The sequence below is a fragment of the Lagopus muta genome, chromosome 8 (genome assembly GCF_023343835.1).
Source record: "Lagopus muta isolate bLagMut1 chromosome 8, bLagMut1 primary, whole genome shotgun sequence".
Lineage (NCBI taxonomy): Eukaryota > Metazoa > Chordata > Aves > Galliformes > Phasianidae > Lagopus > Lagopus muta.
The window spans coordinates 14,953,246-14,977,933 of record NC_064440.1 but is presented as its reverse complement, the minus strand read 5'-3'; the positions used below and the strand labels follow the sequence as shown (position 1 = coordinate 14,977,933).

General features: G+C 45.3%; 1 protein-coding gene across 2 annotated transcripts in view; it reads right to left on the bottom strand.

Moving 5' to 3' along the window:
- Window positions 1-24,688, bottom strand: part of LOC125697003 (unconventional myosin-X-like) — a 70,981-nt gene that overhangs the window by 37,579 nt on the left and 8,714 nt on the right. For both annotated transcript variants that reach the window (XR_007378641.1, XM_048953478.1), the window contains exons 3-20: window positions 22,156-22,314; window positions 19,601-19,788; window positions 19,353-19,487; window positions 17,779-17,903; window positions 16,989-17,002; window positions 16,292-16,376; window positions 15,344-15,447; window positions 14,468-14,597; window positions 13,195-13,313; window positions 10,405-10,551; window positions 9,533-9,633; window positions 7,433-7,499; window positions 7,023-7,115; window positions 4,185-4,253; window positions 3,515-3,597; window positions 2,036-2,144; window positions 1,179-1,259; window positions 76-200 (exon numbers count right to left, since the gene is read on the bottom strand). Coding sequence is in view for 1 of the 2 variants with exons in the window: in XM_048953478.1 (XP_048809435.1) it covers window positions 76-200; window positions 1,179-1,259; window positions 2,036-2,144; window positions 3,515-3,597; window positions 4,185-4,253; window positions 7,023-7,115; window positions 7,433-7,499; window positions 9,533-9,633; window positions 10,405-10,551; window positions 13,195-13,313; window positions 14,468-14,597; window positions 15,344-15,447; window positions 16,292-16,376; window positions 16,989-17,002; window positions 17,779-17,903; window positions 19,353-19,487; window positions 19,601-19,788; window positions 22,156-22,314 (1,934 nt within the window). In the remaining variant the exon portion in view is untranslated. The remainder of the gene's footprint in view (window positions 1-75; window positions 201-1,178; window positions 1,260-2,035; window positions 2,145-3,514; window positions 3,598-4,184; window positions 4,254-7,022; window positions 7,116-7,432; window positions 7,500-9,532; window positions 9,634-10,404; window positions 10,552-13,194; window positions 13,314-14,467; window positions 14,598-15,343; window positions 15,448-16,291; window positions 16,377-16,988; window positions 17,003-17,778; window positions 17,904-19,352; window positions 19,488-19,600; window positions 19,789-22,155; window positions 22,315-24,688) is intronic.

The following is a 24,688-nucleotide window of genomic DNA, read 5'->3' as shown; positions in this document are numbered from 1 at the left end:
TTGGCAAAGGGAACAAACTTCTGAAGTCGTGTATCTTGGCGCAGTTACAGCTTGTGATACAATGCCAGCAATTACCTGCTGAGAAAGTCCTGGAAAAGGCACCGGATAGGGAAACCTGCTCGCCTGACTTTCACTGTCTCCAGCATCCCTGAGTACCGGAGCTGATTGAGAACCACATCTGGATTGAAGAGGTTCGGTGCCTGCATTGTGATCCAGATTGAAAAACACAACAGAAGAGAGACAAAGTGTTACCATGGCATTACTTCTTTGCTGACCTGGATGGTTCTTCTAAGCACAGGTAGCCACAGCCTGTATATCCATTTCTAGATGGTTAACTCTGCTTATTTGGACGCACCAAAGGAAAAGGGTGAGCTTTGGCTTAGTGGGAAAGCAACCTCCCAGCACCGCATGGTGCAGGAAAGGAGATGACAAAAGGGAATTGGGCAGATCCTGCAAAAAAGGTCTGCAGAGTGCAGTCACTGTCAGCTTGTGGCAGCACAGCAATGATATAATATATTGATACACACAAAATGCGTAACTCTGACTCAGATGCCTTTGCAGCCATGCAGAAGATCCCATCAGCCTTTTAATGCCAAAGCCAAAGACAAACTGCAGATTTCTTCCTGGCACGCAGCTCTCAGCAGGCTTTTCTTTGTGGTATCACACACGGTTTCAAAACACACAAAGAAAATTATCAGCTTGGGGCTCCCCACCCAACCTATTTAGCTGCAGAACCTCCTGCCACGGTTCGCAGCACAATGGGAGCCAGCCTGTCTCTGAGCACAGTGACTTGCTCACGAAGCATCCACCTCCTCTGCCTCGGAGCCAGGGAGCTGCAGGAGATGCTTCCCACCGCACAAGCTGTGCATTCCAGAACAAACATTCTGTAGGCACCACAAACAGGAGTCACTGCTTCTTTTACCACAGCAATGGGCTCTGCACAAGCCCAGTTTATCTTCCAGGATTTGTAAGCACAGGAGTAGGTGGTGAAAAGCTGCACCTTATTCAGCATGCAGGTTTTTTAATCTGATCAGTTGGAAGGTATATTTTTTTCTCAACCATAGAACAGCTAGAAAGGGGGACTGCTTTTATGCCCTGTTTGGTCTGGGCAAGCATTGCTGCAAGTGCTCACGGATGTGCTCACCACACTCATGCATTCTGCTGGATGAAAGACTTGCCTTTTCTGTGTTTGGTTTGATGCAGCGGATGAAGAATGGGTTGGAAGTGCTAAGTGTTGCCATCAGGGAATGGAGAGAATCCTAAAAAGCAGCAAGACAAAACCCAGGGGATGGGTGGCAGGAAAGAAAGGAGTACATTTGATACACTTTTCATGCAGCCCCCCACTCCTGATATTTTCTATTGACTCTGCCTACCAAAAACTTTTACTTGATGAACATGATATAAGGAAAAGAGTAAAGCTGTTCTACCATGCCATCAGTAATGTTACTGAGCCTGCCCTCAATAACCCAGGCTGTCCCTTCCCACCCAAAAGAATACCCACAGCTTGCCATAACACTGCGTACATGGCCATCCCTGCTCTCAGAGCTTTATAGCCAACTCAAATTATTTTTACACATCTTTCAAACTTTAAATAAAGGAAATTAAAACCACGAAATTAACAAGAGTGTGCAGACAGCCTTGGTGGGTAGATTCATACCCGCAAGGTCTGCCCAACAAGGTCTTATTGGGATTGACATTATGCCTGTGAAAGATGCAGCCTTAACAGGACACATATGCTTAACTGAAGCACCAAACCAACATGAGAGATGGAAGAATCTTAAGAGCTTCAGATAAAAAAAAAAATAATTGATATTCTTTTCCTCTGCCACTTCACTCAGTCTTAACATCTCACATTTTACACTATGCAGAGAAATCCTTGGGGCAGTGGCACTGTCTTTTTTTAGCTCTACCACATTCCTGCACATTTCCAGTGCTGGACACAAAAGGAGGATGAATGACTCTTCTTGGCTGCAGGCCTCGCTTTACCCATCTGCTCCTCCCCAGCAGCCTTCTGCTCTTTTGGAAAACATCCTACCCTGAACTGGGAACTGACAGTCGGTCTGCGCCTCTGGGTGCCCATCTTTAGCGTCTCTTCATTGCAACGGCTGCAGACTCTTTCAAAAAGGTCATAGATGAAGTCCAGCCTAACGGCGAAGAAAAGAATTAAAGACGACACAAGGCACCTGCATCTGTGAGTGTATGGCTCTCATTCTTGGGTACTGCCCCATCCCATTGGGAAGCATCCTGCAAGGTATTCCAGCTACACTGTGCTGTTCCCCTTTCAGAACAGCTCTTGTGGTTGTACCCGTGGTGCCCAAGACATGCTTATGTTGTTGCAAGTACAGCTCTTTTGGAACCAGAGAGATTCTAGGGCTACTCACAGTTTAAGTCATCTCTGTGGGTTCTTCTACACCATTTTACCTCTCCTTAGATGAGTTCTTACGAAATGGCACAAGCACTGTGATTGCTATGACTATTTCTAGCAAAATTTCCCTTCCTGGCTTGCTGAAATATCAAGTCCTCCTGCAGTGCTGGACAATAGTGACCGCAATTCTGGCTTAAAGCCCTGTATAAAATGTTACCCAGATGCTGCTGCCTGAGTAAGGCAATCAAGAGCTGCTCATTCTCTCAGCTCCCTCAGTTTGTGTCAAGGCTGCTCACAGCACAAACTCTGCAGCAGGGCAGACACAATCCTGAAATAGCCTCATCAGTTTGGAGACCAAAGGCAACAATTATATGGACTCTGGTAAGGGGCATGTGGTCAAGCTGCAGCACAAACATTTCTGGGGTGTACCACCTTACTTAACACCTCTATCTTCAAGGTCCCATCTCTGCCTTGCAGACCTTGTTCACGGTTTTAAAACAGCCCGTTTCTCTAAGGTCATATTGCAGCACTGGGGTATAACACTGGGGACAGTGCCTGGTCTCACAGCAACAGCTCAGGTTGGAGGGTGGTATGGTTAGGTCATAGTTGGATTCAATGATCTTTAAGGTCTTTTCCAACCTGAGTGATTCTATGATTTTATGAGAGCCCGTGACTAACAAGCAGAGTGGAAACCAAGTGGCCTCTACGCAAAGGCAGGAAATTCTTTTCCTTGTTCTGGTTATTAGGTAAACATGGCTTCGTCCAGTCCAACAGATGTGGGCTCCTCTCAAGCGTAAGGGGGATATACATATGTATGGGAACTACTGAGTCATGGCCTGAACCTCTGATTGATCACCTGAGGCGAGCCATGAGTCAGCCAGAGGAGCACAGGTGAAGGCAATTCAGCTGTGCTGCTGGAAGGGGTGGAGTCTGGCTCCCCCCCCCCCTCCTAGACCTATTTAAGAGCTGGCTACCAATGGGGAAGGATCTCTTCTGGACATTGCCTCTACTGGTGTTTTTGTGGGTGAGCCTAGCATAAGGGTAAGCCTTCCATTTATTCTCTCTTGTTATCATAGTCTACTTTGCCTAATTCTCTTGTTTCTTTTTTGTGATTGTAACAGCTTAATATTCTTTGATTATATAACATACCTGCTGTCTTTCAGCATGTTTAAGATGTCATCTCGAAAGGTGTCTCTGTTCTTCTCCAGAAAGCCTCTTACATCATAAAGCACCTGCAACAAAGATAGAGCTGCTGGAACAGGGCAGTACAAGTCATTAAGCGCTTCTGCGTTAGCATGCCAATATATACGACCTCCAGCAGAGCTACAAAGTAATGCTGCAGGCACACGTCGGGAGCTCAATTCTTAAGATCAAAGAAGGAGTTCCAGAGCTCAGCAGTTACTAGCAGAAAGGTGGCTTTTAGCCACCGATTTAAACAAACAAGAAAAACTAACCTCAAAGCCAGGAGCTAAGTGTAGCAGCTGCAGAGATGTGCCCTGCAGCCAACAAGTGGGGAAATCCTCTGCAAGGTATGAGCTAGTCCATTTGTGTCAGGAAATATCCCCAGTGCCACGTAGTGCCCTGTGCTCCCAGCTACCACTGCTCAGCAACTGAGAGTCTGAGAATCTTAGCCCTTCCTCTCAGACTTAGAGGGTATAGCAATTGAAAATGACATGCTATTTCAAGCCCATTGCACCTCCTATGCTCTGGTATGAGGCATACCCACAGCTCAGAGAGATTCCTCATTTTGGAAATCTAAATATTCCATGATCTCACATCCAGGTGCAAGCATTCTCACAGATACACTGTGAACACCTACCTCACCAGCGTAATGCCTTATGCCGAACTGATGATCTGTCACTCTAGGCTTCACATAGTAAGGATTGCTCTGAAATGAAAGGGAAAAAGCATCTTAATGTCACTGTAGGAATAAATAGGATCAGTCAGGAGCTTGGCCGTGACTATGGCAATGCTGAGATGGGTAAGGACCTTAGTTGTTGCAGAGCCTGATCACATGTGCAGCAGTTATCTGCATCTACATTGCAAATATGTTATTCCCGTAAGATGGAAAAATCCAGCCCTTCAAGGCATTCCTCATGTGAGCAAGGGCTTGCAGAATCAAGGTTGGGCAGGCATGCCATGGATGAAATGTTAATTCTTGCATGTCTGACACCCATGAAATCTCGGCTCCACACAAACCATGTGGTGCAGTACATGGGATCAGGATGCAGGGAAGATGGCAGCTTTGCAGAACTCCTATGTATTTTTCTTTGTCAAAAGAGGTACATATCAATCTCCTGTTTTCCTCTATATTTCATCTTTCTTCGCACCTCTCCTCTTTTTCCACATTAATTTTCCTTTCTCTTATTAGCTCTTCTAATCTCCCTTTTTTTCCCCTCCTCCGTTTTACATGATAACCCCTAGATACGCAAGAATGGCCACATTACTTGAGATCAGTGAACTGTTCAGCTGAGCATTTTGCCTCCAGCATTGGCTATGTAGAGTAAGAAAAAGGCAAGTGCATGGTAGTTCTATATTCCTGTTCTCTACAACTCTGATTATTTCCACAAGGTCTGTCTGATTAGTAACCCCAAGTGGCTTTCACTGCCAAATGCTTATCCAGCTCCCAGCTATTAGGTTCATATGTTTCATCTATGCCTACAATTCTCCAGTTTCCTTCTCCCAGCTCCCCTACTGCTATTCAATCCAGGGTCAGAGGTCCATGTGGGAACTGTCGATCACAGCCTGAACCTCTGATTGACCACCTGAGGCAAGCTGCGGGAGCACAGGTGGAGGCAATTCACCTGTGCTACCAGAAGGAGTGGAGCCTGGCTCCATCTCTCCTAGACCCCATTTAAGTGCTGACTGCCACTAAAGAAGGATCTCTTTCTGGAGATCACTCCTTGTGAAGTTTACTGTGAGCCTACGACAGCAGTGAGCATTTCCATTTATTTTGATTGCCTTTCCATCACGATAGCATTATTAAGCCTAACCTTTGTACACCTATTGATTGTACAAGGTCATATTCTCTTAAGTCAGCTTTTATGCTCTTAACCCTTTTGCAATCTACAGAAAACACAGAAGATAGCTTTTTCTCCTGCAAGGTCCATCAGGCTTCCCAGTAAGCGAGCAGATGCTTTCTAATGCTCTTCCAGCCTACCATAGACACTTGACCAGTACAAAGAACACTTAGCCTTCTAAAAATACAAACTTCAGACTAGTGTCTACTTCACTCTTCTTTCCTCCCTATGCTCCTTCTCACAGAGTTCTTCTCTTTCTCCTATAGGCCCTGGGGTTCCACGTTAACTGCTATCTCCTCAAAGCAGATAGAGGTGACACTATGAACAGCTTAATGAGAAGGCTATTTAATGTACAGAAATCACCAAAAATAGCAACCAAAATGTCATGGGGCATAAAAATGCAAAATAATACTGACGGTCTCATGCTGCTGTACAGTAAACAGGCACCTTCTTACCAAAGGAACAGCTTTCTGGTTTGATTATTTATCTCAGAAAAGATTAGGGAAAACACCTAGAGGAGTTCAGAGACAAACAGCAGAAAGAAAGAGGAGCTTTGAAATTTCTCTATCTGGAGACAAACTGAAGAGGTTGGGACAGTTCACAAAGAAAATACAAAATAAGCGATATATTAAAATTAGATATTTATATATATAAAAAAAGATATACAAAATACCAACGAGAAGCTAAATCATGTATTCTTATACTAAAGGCTGAGGTGTATAAGGGAGAGCTGCAGTGGGATTGACTTGGAGGCATCCATTTAAGCCAAAAGAAAGGAAATATTTCCAACAGAATATTTCATGAGAAGAAAATGAGAATATCTGCATCTATGCCAACAAAAAAAAAGTCTGATAAAGGATATAAAGTAGCATGTTTTCAGGTTAGGATGAACCCTTAATTAGGGGAGCAGGTAACCTACTGGCCAACACAGCTATTGCTAAAGTAGTGAATTATTCTGTAAATGCCTGCTACAGCATTTGATTTGCTTTGTTTTCAGTCTATTAGGACTCTTTGTCTGCTATGATGAACAGAGTACTGGCTGTACTGGAGACAGGGTACAGGATTGCTACAGTGATCTCACTGTGGATGTTGTGTCCACAGGATAACTTTTTGACCTGCAGGAAAGAGCCCTCCTACTCCTGTATCCAGAACACAAGAAAGAGGAGGAAAGAATGTAACTAATTAAGAACAATAAGAGAGTTTCCATTAGAAGTCATGAAGCAAAAACCATCCCCAGCCCCAGGAGATAGATTTGACGTGCTCTGGAGCAGGCTGCTGTGAGTCAGTTGGCAGAAGAAAACCACCCACGCCACGCGGCCGCATCCTGTGCCCGCAGTGCTGCTCCACGTCCCATCACAGATCAGCAGAACCCGACTTCCATCCCATGCCACAAAGTCAGACTTCCACCCGCAGCCTGCACGCTCCCTCTCTGTGTGCAAGAAACCATCTGCAGGTTCCTTCACTTATTACTGTTGTTCAGCGCAGCCTTATTAAACACTTGCAGACTTGAGCCTAGGGCATTTCAAATTTCTTGCACAAAGCACATTTTACATCAACAAAACCTTCACTTTCAGCTTTGAAATGCTGATGGGGCTAACATACTGATCATTTGCCTGTCGGGTTATTTTCTTACTTACCATATGCTGGCTGTGAAGTTTTTCCAGAAGGGTGTTGTCTGTGCCTTTGGGGAATCGACTCTCTTCATTCACCAAAGCCAGCAGACCCAGTTTCTGCAGCCAAACAAGAGACAGGCTTTCACAGACAGCAAAAGCTTGAACTACGTAGCGCCAAGCCAAGAAACAGAGATTTGAACAATGTGGTGAGCAATAACTCACAATTTATATCCAGCAAATCTGAAGCTGAAAGCATGAATACATTTTCTTGAGCTGGGACAAGGGCTAAAACAGCTCATGCTCCTGGTAAGTCATAAAGGAAAGAGGATTTAAGCAGCTACTTGTTTTTAAAATCGAGAACCCCCATGGATGGCCCCAAGACAATCCACAAACACAACCATGATCCCTGGAATCTGTCCCAGACAGTTGCTCACCTTCTCAATAAGGTCCAGGCATTCCGCATTATCCATCCAGTCAATAGCTTCCCAGTTTATACCTTCCCTGATAGTCAAGAACAAGCAGAAAAATAAATGAAAAAGAAGAACCAATGCCCTGAGCTGCAGGAGAGAAGTGGCTGAGAATGGCTTTCCCTGGACTGAGGAGGATTTGCAGGAGCTGGGCTGTCCTGTGCCCAAGAAAGACACTTGCAAGGAAGGCTACAGGCAACAGGTGATTTTCTGATACAGAGTCCCTCCAGGTAAAGGCTAATGTTAAGAAGACAGTGAAGGTTTTCCCTACAAGCCCTCAGCCCAGGTGTCATACTTTCTAGTCCACAGCATTCAGAAACCTGTGGCTGTTGGCCAAGTGGAATTAAGAATGGAAAAAACTATCTATCCCCTAAATAGAAGAGATAATTTTATTGCTTTAATGACAAAAATTCCAGCTCACAGCTTTAAATGCTTGCAATAATGGGTGTCAGAAAGGTTATATATTTTTTTACCAAAAGGCTTTTTGGATTTCTTCTGAGAGCATTAAGTACTTCCAGAGCTGAAGGAAGTAGAGATTTCTGAAATCGGTGCAAATCACCATTGAGTCAAGTTGTCTCAGGTGTCACAGATCACTTGTCTGATTGAATGACAAAACACATAGGGCTACTTACTAAACGCAAAGAAGAAGAGCAGGTACTGAGTTTACATCACCCTACAACAACTTGAAGAGTAGTCAATAATAAAACGCTCTCATTCTTCCCAAAGTTCAGTCATGGAATTTAAACGCCTATGTAATCATCAGAAAAAAAATCTTTTGTTGCAATGCTACCATTCCCAACACAAGCTTCCTGCAAGAGTGGAGTCGGCCTGAGAAGTGAGTACATAAATAGCCTTGCAGTTTTGTAATCTTTAGAATTTCATGAATTGCCTATTCAGCTTCTCCTTTTACACCGCTGCTCTCATTTGCCCTCGCTGACCCGACTCAATTGCTTCATTCACAAACATAAAGGCTTCTGTTTCAGAGCAAGAACTGAAGCAGTTCTCTAGCAGGCTCCTCTAGAAGCTGTGATAATCTAGAGCATCCCAGGTACTTTACAAAGTACAATCCAACATGAAGCTCACAGAAGAAAAACAACTGTGCAGAAGGCCCTGTGCTCTTTAACCTCAGGAAACAGTCTGATTAAAGTCTCCCTGCTGAGGAAAAGAGATATTTTCACAGCATTGGAAACTTCAGAAAGATCTGTCAGATATCTACCCAGCTATCAATAGGTAGCAATAGGTGGGTGAGTTTGGGAGTTGCTGTTACACCATATGTGATCACTGGAAGTTGACATGGTTTTCTGGAAAGACTGTGGAATTTCATGGAATAGGGCAGCACTGTGTGCCAGACACAAGGTACATGAAACCACAGCCAACTATGGTACACCTTAAGGAAAAAGTGAAAGAAAAAATGGGAAAACACTTGGAAAAAATATCTGATGAGTTTCTTTGTTCTTCCACTCTCCTTTAGACATTCACTTTCAGTTGATGTTGGAGAGAGGACAGGTTTTGTGACTAACCTAGTGCAGCTACTCTTCTGATCCTATCTTCAGCAAGTGACAGAAACAACCAACCTGACTGTAAGCAATGAACTCAAATGGAGAGGCATAGAACAGGAAAACAGATGTGTGCAGACATCAAGGTGAAGTTTTCACAGGTCTAATAGAAGAGTCTAGTACATCAAGGGCCACTACTTTCAGGAGACACATATCATGTTGTAATTGATTTGGACTGTGTTTCAGGTGCTGGAGAGGGTTTGCTGGCTAGACTGAGAGCCTGGCAAAAAGTCATTACTTAAGCCAAGTTCTTTCTGGGCTAGACTCAGATTCATGAGAGTCATCATTTGATAACAGGAGGGCTCAAAATCCTACTGTACAGGCAGCTTTTGCTTGGACACAAGTGACTTATGCTGGCAAAGAGCACACGGATGGTGCTTAGAGATGCACCAAAGTCAGGGCTGCACCAAGGCTCAGCTGCTTTTCCTGCTTGGACAGCACAAAGGAGGAATATAGTCCTCCTTTCTATCACCTACAAAAGCAATAAAGGCCCTGCTCCTCTATTTGTCACCTGTTGTACTCCAGCTGCTCCAAGGAGAAGATATGCTTGTTGAAATATTCTTGGAGCTTCTCATTTGCATAGTTAATGTTAAACTGCTCAAAACGATTCACCTGTGGGAAGAAACAAAGATTTTAAAACTTAATAGTCTTGTCCTTGTTCTATCTCCTGCAACCTACAGGAAGGTGCCAGGCCTGGAGCAATACAGAGAGCACAGGGACAAGGGTGTCAAGATGGACATAAGAAAGACAGTATGGGGAGGCCCATCAAGAGAACAGTTTTTGTAGCTCATGCTTGGTTAATGCAATAGGCCTAAATGGTAATAAAGGATGCTAGAGGCAATCATATTTCTTCTCAAGACAAAAGAAGTTCTGTATTGTTCTGTAAAGGCTAGGCCACTGGGCTTTCTCTTCTTTGAAATGTCTGAGCAGTCACTAAATAGTTGCTCGCCGTACATTCCTCATAATAGCAAACAGAAGCACTACACACTAGATTCTCAGCAAAAGGCAAAATGTATGTAACCAGGTAACATACATGTAAAACCCTTACTTTGTAAACATGTAAACATACATGTAAAACGTTTACTTTGCATGTAAGTACAAAGCGAGCAGATACAGGTAATTCTAAAGTAGCACTGAAGTAGTATTAATTGTATTTGCTTAGAGTTTGTGTCACAAACCATACCTTGAACATCAGCCTGCACAAACACAGGTACCAAAAATGGGAAGCTAAACAGATTTTGCCACTCCCAAAGGGAAGAGACAGCAGGCAAGTCCCCAAATGCCCTATGCTATCTTACACAGGATACAAACCTACAAAACATCTTCCCTGCATCAGCTGACCTCTCCAAAAACAACATACCCTGTGAAAGACAAAATCCTGACCTGGAAGTTCTCGAAGCCAAAGATATCCAGGATGCCCACAGACTTAAAGTTTTCCCTGCCTTTGATCTTCGTATTAATCTTGCTAATGAGCCATGAGAAGCATTGGGAATACAGTGCCATGGAGAGGGAGTCCCGGGAGTCTGCTGCCTGTAAACACAAAGAGGAAAAAATGAGTTACAGGGAGAACAGAAAACATGAGGGGCACCAGGAATCTCTACAGGAATTCAGGTCCCTCCATTCCTCTTTCGATGCCTTGGCCTCTGTACTGATTACATATGATGCAATATTTATACGTACAACCAACATTCAAGTTTGCAAATAGGCCAGACATGCACAGATGTACCATGTTTTATCTTTAGGTAACTGAGCTTGAGAGGCTGAAGGAAGTAGCAAATAAATAAATAAATAAGTACAATCACTACTATATTTTGGAACAGGTGCTGGTGTAGGGTAGGTGGCAAAATAGCTCACAACTAAGAGCCCATAGCAGTCATTTGCACCACTTGAGCTAGTATTTGCAGTGACATACAAAACAGCATTTTAAAAAAACTAAATAAGTAAAAAATCACAGAACATCCTGATTCCTTGATTCAGTACGCTTGTAGAACAGTCAGATGGTGTCAGCTCAATTTTTCAAACCTGGCAGGGCAGAATCTAATAGAGCATTCTGCCACTAAGTTATCAGGCGCCTCTCTAAAACATCATCATCTCACTGGAAGCCAACCATCAGCCAGGACGCGTGGCCCACAAGGAGGTGAGTGGAGAGACCTTCCTGAAGCCAATCCTACATCCCATGCAGTGATCATAACCAAGAGAAAAAAAAAGAGCTTAAACTGTGAATGCTGACAGGGAACGGATAATTGTGTCTAAGAGTAGGGGTGAATGTCCAGAACTGAACTTCTGAACTCTCAAACAGAAGGAACTGGAATGGGCTGGTTGCGCTTTTTGATAGCTTTTGGACTAAACAAAAGTGGCATGCTCCAAATCCTTCAATTAACAGAGAGACATGAGACAGAACCACAACATAAGAGGCTGATCATATGCTGGGCTTCCACACACAGGCTGTTCAGATCAAGAAACCAGGACTTATGGTTCTGGGAAGAAGAGGAGGTCAAAAAGAAGGGTTATCAAAAGGAAGTGATCACAGAGAGAAGAAGGGAGCCAGGAAAGACCCAAGGTAAATATCCTGGCTGGATGAACCTGAATCCACCCAGTCTCTCATCTTGCTCCCGAGGCCCAACAGCTGGATCCTCCCTTCCTCCCAGTCTCACTGGTACTCTCCCTCCTGTCTTTCTCTGGGGTAGCATCTGCTCTCCAGCAACCCAACGTCTAAGGCATGCAGCAACCTCCCCTCTCCATATTTTAAAGCGCAGGCATGTAAACCTTCTCCAGGTATCTCTTCTCTCAGCAGGTGATCTCTCTAGTGCATCAAGACGGGGAAAGACCCCAAGCCCTCTAGCACCTTTGCCTGCAGAACCCAAGTGGAGCCAGACCTCCCCATCCAGCTGTACAGCAAAACCACATCCCCCACAACATGGCATGAGATTCTCAAAGGCCCCTTTCACCCTCCCAGCCCTGCCCGCCTTCAGGCGGATTCATCCATTCAACCCACTGAAATGTCAAAGCTCAAATGGGCAGCAAGCCCATTACAGAAGAAGAAATCCCTGGCAGCAGCATCGTCACATTCCCACAGTAGCAAGTGGGAAGAGATGAGCATAGAACATGGGGGCTAAGAGCCTGTACAACCCCATAGGCCTCCTGGTCAGTGCAACAGGCTCACCTAGCAATGGTACCTAAGCCATAGCATCCACTTGTGGCAGGAAAAAAGGAGGCTTAAAAAATTACTTATGTGTGAGTATTGAAGGAATCAAATTGTTTGCTTTAGAGAAAAATTAAAACAAAGTGAAAAACTTATCATAAACTGAAGCTTGTAAAGTGAAGAGCTGGGATGCCAAAGGCTGGCCTTGTCTGAGGGCTGTTTTTCAGCTCCAGTCTCCAGTGCAGCTGGAGCAAGTGTACTTAAAGAGGCTCTGAACACACTTCTGGCAGGAAAACAGAAGCAAGGTTGGACTGACATCTGTCAGAGCAAAGGCACATCCTATAACACAATGCTTATTCTGTCCTAGTAGCAGTAGCCCTCATTTCCCAGCGCCACGCCTTTCATTAATGACAAAAGATGATTTTCCAGTTATCTGTGTATGGACCTAAAACACCAAGAGTGCCCTCAAGTGACAAGTGGCACCGCAAGTTACAGCTGGTAGGAACAACACTGCAATGAGCCACAGAGGAATACAAGAGATGAGCAGGACTGGCTCCAGCAGGCAGTACAGGTTTGGAGACAAGAACACAGAAGTTTGGTGAGGTCTTCTGCACATGTGTATACACAAACAAGCTTCTGTGGAGTAACAGCCGAACACCCACTGGATGGTTTGTGGTGAGTGTCAGTTGTTACCTTCCAATAAATGCAAGATAGCTTGGGAGTTCCGCAAGGCAAAAGCATGCATACACGCAATGACCACAAACCATCTGATGCACCCTCTGCACGATAGGAGCACAACCAATTCCTGGTGGCTGAAGGTGATCTAAAACTGGTATTGTGCATTGCCTGCCTCTAAAGCCTAAAGAGCAGAAGAGGCAACAATGGGACCTGATCTACTGCTAAGGGCGAAAGACTGAAGGACATAGCTGACAGCTGAGTGGGTTTAACAGGGAACTCTAAACCTGAGTGGGTGATAGAAGGCCTGGAAACACAGAAGTAGCAGAAGCAGCAGAATACACTAGGATACGTACCTGCTCCACAGTGAGGGGGGAGCTGATCTCTTCCCCACGCAGAATCATGGATCTCTGAGTCAGGACTTCAGAAAGCTGGAAGGCATCTAAGCCCAAGAGGTCACTGGCAATGTTCAGCACTAAGAAGAAAGATAAGACACACTTTTTTTCCCCTGCGCGGATCCCTACCAGGGCAAGGAATCCAAATCCTGCATTTTTTTTGAATTCCCGGGGATTCCTCTAAGGCAAGCAACTTAAGAAGGAGCCCCTTTACTTAATTCTCCTTGGCATACCTGAAGCTGTGTGCTCACATACCTACTATAAGGCAGGGTCAATACCCATTAGGGGCTGCAGAGAGAGACAGGTTAAAGTCAGCCCTTCTGCTAACAACAGGAAGAGCAGAACATGGGGTAAAACTCAGCACCAGTAAAATATTCACTGAATAGAAGGTACATTTTCATAAAGGCACAATAGCGCAGCATGAGATTGCTGAACTTCTGTGTCCAGAAGAAATTAAATTAATTTCAGACATAAAGCATTCATGATATATATTAATTACCTCTATTTGTCTAGGGACTCACTTTATCAGCCCACCTCAGGCCGGCTATCTGTAACAGAGTGCAAACTAGCAGGTGCTTCAGAGGAAAATCTGAAATAGATTTATCTACATAAAGTTGGAATGTGATGGAAAGTACCACAAAAATAGCAGGGTGGCAAAGTCTTTGGCTGCAGCAAATGAGAATGAGCCCAAACGCAGCAACCACAGACACAGAAACAAAGGAATAAAATCTGCTTACCTCTAGAAAGTCCTCAGATAGGCAGGGATCTCCAATGAGATACCCTTGCCTCCACTGCCAACCCTTAATTGAAGTCTGGGAAGAGATGGATCCTCGCACCACCCTTTCTGGTCACTCAATGCACTGCATGCACCTGAGCTCCCCTGGGTTGGCCCTGCCCTCCCACCAGGTATTGGTGGGAATCACTGGTTCAGGCCGTGGTTTAAGCATTTCTGCTACAATCTAAAACTCCTCCTTGCTCCTATTTCTTCTTGCTCTTTCAAAGCGAAAGAGAAACTGTGAGATTGTGAACTTGGTTTGAGAGTATTGAAGTCCAACTAAACCATACTGTGCTTGAAGCCATGCCTCCTGTGGCAATGGAGGCAAGGCTAAACTGCAAGGAATCCTCTGGCAAAGGCACTAGTGGCCAGGATAGGGAGAAAGAACTGCAGAGTGAACTTTGTTGGGGGTCGTATGGGGTTTTGCACAACTGACCAAGTCTCAAGGGTCCCACTTACCTGCTTTGGTTGTAACCTGGGCCCCGCCAGCTGTCATAAACTCAACATTTCCCAAGTGAAGAGTGCCAGAAAGAAGTTTGAAGATGTCTCGGATCTCTTCAGAGCTGAAGTCCACCACCTTCATGGCAGTCTACACAAAACCAAACAGCCAGTTTGGCTGTAGATACAGCCAAAGTGGAACCACCACCCTTACACCCTGAGCTCTCTTCTCAGCTGAAGTATAAATGCCATGTTGTCATTGAAAACTTTTGCTTATTGGAGACATTTGTTTCCTTTAAATCACATCTAAGCAGGAGCTATTGAAATCCTAAGCTGCCTCCTCTCACCTTGTCTATCTGGTTCCACCTACACTACTAGAGCCCTTGGGCTGATAACATGCCACTTGTCAAACAAAACGTGAACTGCATATTCATCCTGATAAACTCATGACCTCTGGCAAAGTTACAGATGTTGACAGAAATCTGTGTGGCATTTCAGAACATGCCATTTGCAGGGGTGATATGACTAGAACATCTCTGGAGAACGCCTAAGTGTTTTCTTTCAAATGGTCAATGTGAGGTTTCCAGGATCAGGACATCTAGAGAGCTCTTGAGAATCACTATGGAGCAGAGGGGTGAGGATCATATTCCCCAGAGTCTCCATTGTTCTAAATTATTATTCATCCTTGACTGCTTCCCAGACTCTTCCATTCCTGTACACTAAAAACACTCTTTGAGCCTTGTTTTTACCATGAGCAGGTAAAACAGTTCAGAGGTTGCTGAACACCACATTTTAGTGTAGGCCAAATCAATTCTGTCTGTCATGTCCAGGTCCTGCAGCACACTTAGCCTATGAGATTGTGCCCAGGAAGCTCAGGAGTATTAGAATAGGACTCACCATGACCTTAGTGAACATTTCTCCATCATTCAAGTTCTCATCATTCACACAGCCAGACTGGCTCAAGTACCGATAAGTCTCTGGCTCAGCGAGGGAGAGGCTTTCTGCAGCAGCCAAGGAAGCAGGGGAAGAGAGAGAAAAAGGTTTATTTGGCAAACAGCCTTTTCCTTCTGCAGTCTTGGTCCCCTAAAACAATGGGTATGGTCACCACAATGGGTATGTTCATCTAAACAGATTCCATATGCCTCAAAGGGTGCACCTAGACATTGATCGCACTGGGCAAGGGGGTGTGCAGGAACAAAGCTTGCAGTGATATGCAAAATGATTTAAAACGGTCAGATTCCAGGCTGCCTGCAGTCACAGAAGCACCTTACCATACTGAACTGACTTGAAAAAAGAGGAAAAAAAAGATGAAATTCAATCTTGTTAAGCATACATAAAAAGTCTTAACAATATACACAATGAGCAATGACCTCTAAATTAAGTATTTCCACTTGGTTCAGAGAGCCACAGTAATATTTCTGAACACGTCTCAGTGCTGAGCAGCAATCAAAAACTGATTACTGAAAATTGCACAGAAAGAACACAGGGCAAAACATAAGAAACTGAATTAGGTCTCTTCGCATATATTTGGCACAGCCGCATCTTGAATGCTATCTGCAGATTTGATCCCCCTTTTCAAAAAGAATAGAGGAGAACTGAAAGATCTACAGAGAAGAGAGAAAAGGATGATCAAGAGGTAGGAATGCACTACAGACAGGGGAAGGGAAGCAGCCTGGGATGCCAGCTTAGAAAGGGAGACAGAGAAGAACAATTTGCTTAAGAACAGAACATATTTTCTGTGCTTTCTTAAAGTACCTACATGATCCCACTGTTTCCCTTTGTTCCCAAGGCTTTACAGGCTGGACTTGAGAAGGGACTAAGCAATATCCCAGAAAATGTAGTTACCTTTCAGCTCCCCACTCACACCAGCTAGCAGAGCATAGAAGATGTGGTAATTCCTCTCTCCAGGATTCTGGTGTACCACTCTGTTCTGAAACAAAGAATGCAGGCATAGCCAGAAGGAAGAGGCTGCACTTGTGGTTACAAAGGCAGAGGAAGGATGGGATACAGGTAAATCTCTGGGGCCAATGCACAAGAGAGGCTGCCTCCAGCTCAGCAGTGATGTTGCCTGAACAAGCTGTACATCAGGATCTTCTCTTGTGTGGCTGTGCTGCTAAGCATGTAACTGAGCATGAGAGTATGCCCATGGGGAAATGGAACCTTGCAGGTTCTGGCCCTGCTTTTCAGTGAGCCTGCAGAGTCTGAAGTAAAAGTAAAGTAAACTGAATCAGAGCACAGCTGATGACATTTGGAGTTGTACCACCAAAAGCCTCTCTATGGAACTGAATTACTTGCTCTCTCCTTTTCCCCTCATTAAACCTGCTTTCTTAGAGCCTCTCTGGACCTTCTGGTGTTTATAAAAGGCATGAGAACAGACTTCAATAGATACAGAACCTCCTGTTCCTCCACCACCCTCTTCCTCACTTGGTGCAGTTGTGGTAGTAACATCTGAAGAACTGGTGTCTGCATGCTGCTCCCAGGGGTGGAGGCAGCAGCAGCACTGACTCTGCTTCAACATGGCTATGGTAGAGGTGACACCTACCTTTTCCAGTAAATCTGAACCGTGTATCAAGGAGAAAGCATTCAAATGATGTATGGCTATTCCTCACTATTCCTTTTTCCACAGAGGTATAATGTGCCAAAGAGACATATAAAAGGGCAGGGTCTGATAGAATACAGGATCTGCATAATGGTGAGGTAACCTAACAAAAGGATGAGCCATACAATGGCTACCTAGGGAGATTAGAGGGGCCACTCCAATCCAAGAGACTGCATTTCACATAAGTCTTGCATCAGATCGCTGGGTTTCTGCAACAGACAGCTATCTTTCATCTACCGACAGCACAAAGAGCAGAGACTAAACAATCCCAGCCTGTTATTTACAGCAGTAGTAAATTCATCTGGCTGCTGTTCCAGTGGAAATTGGTGTGGTTTGCAGTGATCAGCAGCTTTGAACACCAACATCAATAAATGCAGTTTTAGCTGCCCCATGTAGACAAAAGATGTGTCACAGCCCTTGGGATAGGGCTACGTGGGCAAACAAGGAAGAAAGTGGTCACGGCACAAAATAATTGGACTACATCCACACTTTCTTGTCTTTGATTAAGGTTTCAAGGTCCACTGGAGATGGGCACCCCAAAAGGAGGAGCTGTAATTGGTGCTCTGAATTCCTGTTGTTCTCTGCATCCAAATATTGTACAAGAGCTACCGAGCTTTGGTTTCACCCTTCTAAATAATCAATAAATGGTGATGAGCCATTTCTGGACCCACCCTGAGATCCTCCTCCTCTCCACTCCCTCCAACCATTACTGGTCCACCAAAGAAAAGGATACAGTCAGTGACTCGTCCGCCCTGGATGTGCCCATGCTGAGAGAAGTGCAGCTGGATGAACTTGCCGAAGCGGCTAGAGTTGTTATTATAAACTGTCTTGGCGTTTCCAAAGGCCTCCAGAATTGGGCTGCAAGAAACAAGGCAATGAAGACGGAGTGGTGATGTGATATCATTACAACAAAGCCTTTGTCCAGCCTTCTGCCATTCATACAGCACACTGCTGTGCAAGATTCATTTGTTAAAGCACCAGTCTGGACAAGCAGGAAGAGCTCAAGGGCAAGGAAGGATGGCAAGAGCAATTTGTCATCACGTGCTACACAATTTAAAACCTTTGGGATTGACTTAATTAAATCACACCCTGATCAGTGTGAGCAGATGGTGTTCGTTCCACTAAGGGCATTCCCCACCAGTATGGTTTCAGAAATGGCAAGAACCTGGCAGGTTGTGTGCTTCATACAAAAGCACCCCACAGATTGGGCTTGCAGTTTGTTAACGATGGTCAGGAACGCCATCTAGGGCAAACACTTTAGCTTCAAACCATCTCTTTTTTTCTTGTTTCTACGTCTTCTTTTGAAAGAGAAGCCAATTTCAGTAATCTCTTAAAATTACAGGCAAACATCTTCAAACAAACAGCTCTACACTGATTGGTCGGGTCCTGGTCCTGGTACTTAAAAACTTGATTAGGTTGATACAAGTCACATGATTTCCAAGCCGAGGGAATACATACAAATTACATATTTGGGAACTTCAATCTAAGAGAGTCACATTATCCACTTCAGAAAAAAGTACCAAAAAAAAAATATCCCACTTTGGATGGGTGTCTCTTGGCCACCCTTCCAGTCTCCAGGAAGATCATGCAGATGGGAAGGGGTGAGTTACCATGCAGTTTGGTTTTTGCAGTGGGGAAAAAAATTAATACCATTCAGAGTGACACACAGAACCCAGGATTAAAATATTCTGTTTTGCAATGCAGCCAATTTTAAAATAACCTGAAAACCTGACAAGCACAGAGCCTGGAGATCCCACAAGCACGGCCTGGATGTCGTCATGCTCGATTTTAAGATATACACAGCTTTGAACAAAAAGACGACTGCAGTTGTTACCCTGAGAAATACAGGCTTTTTAAATGTCTCCATCTGTCTGCTGCGTGGTTCTTCTTGAGACGGACGCAGATAGGGGATTATTCAGAAGTTAATCGTTATAACAGATTATAGAACAACAACTAATCACAACAACTCCTGAGTCGTGACTGCGCCATACTTGAGAGCTTTTTTTTTTTCCCCAAAGGTTTCCAACTGCCCACACTGCCCTGCCGCAGGGAGGGATGTTGCCCATGTCCCCTCCATCCATGACTACAGGGCACTGTGCCACAGGAGATGTGAGACCAGGGCTGTGCCGTGACTTGTGGGCCAGCTCGGGGGTAGGCATGGCAGGGGAGCTACTGAAGGGTGAAGAAATACCAGCCTTGCTGAAGTATTAACCCTCTGCTCAGGCCCATCAGCCCAAACACAAGCACTGTGCAGAAGGTAGGTAGTGCCTGCAAAGTGATAGCTGCAGGTATGGAGGCGAAAAGCACCTGCTCTCCAGGATGGCTTCCTCCACATGTGTGCTCTTCTCAGAAGCTGGGGCCCCAAGGGAGGTCTGGCTCATGGCTGACAGGAATTTCAGCAGCAGCTTGGTACTCTCAGTCTTTCCAGCTCCACTTTCTCCACTGTGGAGGAAGAGATGCATTGCACTCACAGCTCCAGGACAAACTGAAGTAACAGCCCTCCCACCCACGGCACGTGATGCAGCCAGAGAGCAGCCAATTCTCCCCTTTCTGACCTTATCAGAACACACTGGCTGTCGTGACGCTTCCACAAACAGCAGTAGCACTCATTAGCGGTGGCGAAGATATGGGGAGGCAGCTCACCCAGGCGGTGCTGCCTGTACAGCTCTATAGCATCCACACTGTACAGACCAGGGATGGGCCTGTAGGGGTTCACTGATGCCAGGATGGAGCCAATGTTGGTCTGAGGGGAGAAAACAAAACACAACAAGGAAATGAAGCTCTGGAAACAAACAAACACAAAAAAGCCTGAGACTAAAGGAGGGTCAGGGGACACTTTCACGACTCCACCCCAGGATCCTCAGTGCAGGGGGTTTGGATGGGTTCAAGCAGCTCCTGAACAAAGAGAGGACATAAAAACAAGAGACACTGAAGTGTGTCGTTCTGCTGCTGCTGAAAAAATGCTGTTTAGAGCAGCTTAAATCACGTGGTAAAATCAAATCGAGATTGACAGCTGAAGCACTAGGATTTCAAGCCAAAATATTGTGACATTTTCTCAATACTTTATTTTGAAAATATTTCATTTGAAAATAATTTTAGAAAAGGGTTTGTAAGGTTTAAAATAAAATACCTGAAACCAATTTATCCAATTTCAAACGTTTTCTTTTGTGAAGTCAGAAGGAAATTCATTCAGATTTTTGGTTCAGCCAGCCAGCTCAAATCCAGTTTATTCTCAGAGCTGCAGTACAGAGCAATGGTGCTATCTCCTAGCAGTGAATCCACAATGTGGTCAATGTCCAGCTTAAATCCTGCTACTGAGGTAGGGACCTCCTTCACAGGGCTGCTGCTCCACTCCAGGAGCAGCCATTCTCAGCAGGGTGTCAGACAAAACCCTTGGAGCACTGCATAGTATTACTGCCAAACCATGAACTACCAGTCATCACATACAGATAAAAGGATTTGCATGCATCCGTTGAAGAAGCTGTAATTGGAACATTTGGTGATGAGAAAGACACATGCTTTCTCATTGTTATACTGTAATGCCAAGCTCTGAAGCCAGAAGCAGGACTAATAAGATGCAATAGTCACCAAACTATTTAACAGTTTTTTAGTACAGCAGCAATACAGATCACCAGGGACAAACCATCACCTGAGTCTCACTGCATTACCAGCAGTACCCACATAAGTGGGCAAGAAGGGACCTGAAGAAGACCTGAAGACCCTCTGATACAGAGCCTTGTAGGCAGAAATACAGTTCACTGGTGACAGAAACAGTAAGAGAGCAGATGACCTTTGGTGCAGGCTATTGCTGTGCTCACATTTTCTGAAGTAGCTTGATAGAGTTGGAATAAAATTTCTTTGGAAAAGTTCTCCAATTGCCATCCTCTTCCTCCTCTTTTTTATTTATTGCTTTTATTTTAAATACTGGTTAAGTTACCTTTCCTTCAGGTGATTTTGTTCTCCAGAGAACAATGACATTTCTCGCCTGTTTCTGATCTCCTTCATTTCCTTCCAGATATTTTTTGCCCTGACCTATAGGCGTTAACTCCCCTTGGTACAGCTTCACCTGCAATCCTGGCCTACTACGTTCTAGCTGTGAAGGAACATACTAAATACACACTGTGTGCAGCCAAAAAATGACACCGCGTCTGAACATTAACACCTTTCCTCCATGGCTGGAGGAGACACAGAGCTAGTGCTGATGAGGAACAGAGGGACAGGGCTGTGGTGACATGGTCAGAGGCAGCAGGGTGCCACTTCTGGTGCCAGGCACGGTGAGAAGGGTACTTCATTCTCCTCGTCCCAGCGCAGGAGGTGCTTCAGAAACCAGGTCACTTTATTGACCATTTCCTGGAATACAGGTGCATACAGTTCGGTTGCCTTAGGAACAGTTGCTATGCAACACAGATTTACATTTTTCCTGTCATAATCTGAAAAATTCTGAGTACACACAGAGGATGGACAGCCAAGGTATGGGTAAAGCAGCCCAAGGCAGTCTTCACAACATTCAGCCTAAGCAGAGCATTCTGCCTCCCAGCAGCTTCATCCTCGAGTGCTCTCCCTCCCTCATCGTTCCCCTGATGCCTGCCTCCTTCCTCTGGGCCTAGAGGGAAATAATGAGATGTGCTGGTATTCTGCTGTGCAATGGAGAGCAGAGCAACTCAAAAAAGCACAGCCACTTGTAAAAGCAGGAAAGTAGGCAACAGGTTTGCTTTCCTAGCTGAGTTCAGGAGTGATACCGAACAATAGCCTGTTGTACCTTCCTGTCTACTTGGCCATCTATAACCTCTGAACAGCAACAATAGGGAATCTGGGCAACATGTGTGCCAGCTAGTAAGTGACAGATGTTCATGGTGGATACACAAATCCTATAGGTGAAGGCCACATTTTGGAAGTTCTACATAGGCAAAGAGGCCCATAAAGTAAGAAAAGGATCTCATAGGGCTGATGGAGCTAACAAGGCACAAAGCAGAAAAAAAAACATCCCTTTTTATCCGCATGAAACAATGCTCAGGAAACAACTTAAATCAGTGTTTCCCATGTAAAGTGGCAACCCCAAAGATAAACAAGACTTGTCAGCCACAGAGCCGAGGTTCAGCTCAGCACTTACATAGATGTTACCCTGCTGGTAGCGCTGGTGCAGGTTGAGCAGGATGGCAGCTTCGTGCAGATCTCCCAGCATGGACATGTCCTCTACCCCACTGACGCTGCTCTGGTGCATGGGCAAGACTTTTTCTACGGAAAGGGAGGTCTTGGGGTACTGGAACACCTGGAGGAACAGGGATAAGGATAAATAAGAGCACGTCACCTGGGCATACAAGTCTGATTTCCTACAGAAACAAGTGGTTTTCTTTAATTTCAGCACTGGAAAAGGAAATGAATAAGGCACAGATCCGTTCCCTATTTTTATAGCAGTTCCTCCATTCTTGTTCCAACCTGTTGGAGCTCCTTGGCCACAACCCACATAGCACACTCCCTGCCTTTGCTACAAAATTGTCCCCTCGTGTTTAGCACTGCCAGGACGGGTCAACGCAGGGCTACCTGGCCGTTACTGAAGTTCCCTTGGCCAGAGCAGGGCACCACCTGGACTGGTATTGCACACTGTGCTCAGTGTGAGCGATGGTGGCAGCTATTCCCAGCAGATCAGGAGCAGCCATACACAGAAGCGCAGGTGGGATCATGTCTCTGACTGCAGCATGGTGCAGGCTAAGCTTGTTCACATCCCAGGTTTCGTCCTGGGGCAGACAGAGTGTCTGGTGGCTGTGTCAATGGCAAAGGAAGGTAAAGCAGTCAAGAAGCCAAAGTAGGGATCTCCTGTGCATATGCTGGTATGTATGTGTTTGATGTTGCCTTCAAAGTGACATCTATTAACCTCTATCACCACTCTGGAAGTGTCCTCTCCTCTATCTATACACTTTCCCTGCCTCATTTGCTGCAACCTTCTTCCTGCTGGAGTTTCCTCCTCCTCAACAGCCCATATTGGGTCATCCTCCTCACCTCCCTGCACACAGCTGAGATGAAACTGCCTTTCCCCTCCACCGTACCCAGTCCTCTTTTCCTCCTCCTCAGGCATGATGCTGGCATTTCACAAATGCCATTTCAGTTGCTTCCCACTCTCAGATTCAGCTGTGTGCCATCTCCCACCCAGCACCTCAGGCTGCATTAGATGGCAAAACCCAAGATAGAAAAATGAGATACTTCATACAGGCAGCTCTTACAGTAATCCTTGCAATCTTTGCAACTGGGCTTCTCCCTCCCTTCTGGGACACCGTTTCATCTTCACCCCTGCTTGTCAGCTTCCCCAGGTGCCAACAAAGAAACCTACAGATCCCCTCGAGAATAAGTACATCATCCATAGCATTGATCTAACTGCTTTCTCCCGCCCTCTCCTTGCAGGCTGCTGCAGCTGCTGCAGAAGGGCAGCCAGGCAGCTGGGAGCTGCAGACAGAATGAGGTCACCCTGCCCCCTCGCAGCATCATCCTCATGGAGCTGAGGCTGTACCCAAGGGGCAGGGAGCTCACCAGGAAGCAGGATGGGAGAATGGGACACCTAAATTCAGAATATGAGCTGCAGAGGTATGATGTGAACTGGACCATCAGGAGGAAAGCCACCGTAGCACTCTCAACCCATGAGTCAGCAAACCCCTGCCTCTCTTCTCTCTGCTGACTCAGACAAATCTTGGAAGGGGGCAAGTCCAAAACTGCATGACATGGTTTGTCCTTACATCTCCCTGGCAATTACCCACTTACCACCGCACTGTCAGCAATTGTGGCCATTGGGCCAGACAAGAAACAATAAAAAAGATGTCTGGGGAAAAAGCTGAGTGCACAAGTGTCCCAGAAGACCCCGGTGTTTAGAGTACCTGTGCCAAGAGGTTGCTATGCATGGAAAATAATTGTGTGATGGGTCAGAGCTTGTTTATTTCCTCCTGTAGACAACACATGAGAAAATGGGACCCTGAAGAGAAACTGGCCCTGAATGCAAGGCTAAACGATTAGCGGGACTAGATCATCAACTATTAACCCTGTCCTGAGGCTCTTGGCTGGCTTTATACAACATGCCCATCTAAAGAAGAATCTGGTCCAAGACCCTTCCCACCTCCAGCCAAGACAGTGAGAAGAGCTTTATCCTCTCACTGCTCAGTTCCAGACCCTTCTAACAGCCCAGACATCCCCCCCTCTCCAGCTTTGCATGTGGTGGGGCTGGGCTGGCATGTGGTCTGTACGGCTGAGCTGACTCCTCTGGCTCAATTTGCCTGAAGCAACAGAGAAAGCACAGACAAATTGATCTCTCAGCAGAGATGCCTCTGGAATCCCCCTTTCCCAAGAACAGTTAGTGTTTAAAAGGGAACATTACATGCATTAACAAGATCTTTATTAATTTGGGAAGAAAATATCAGCTTTTTGTCTCCTAAATACAAGCAAGCCATTAAATTACTATACAAGCACTTCACAACACAGCCAAAGATTTCCACTTTCTCTCCAGTGATGAATTGATTTTGTCTCAGATCAAGCCCACAGTCAAAACAAAATGACCAGGACTCGCTCCAAGTCCCCACAATGATCAGGAATAAAGTAAAACCTGGCCAGCAGACAACCCAAGGTGGGGAGTGCCAACCAGGCCAGGCTGAGCAGGTGAGGAA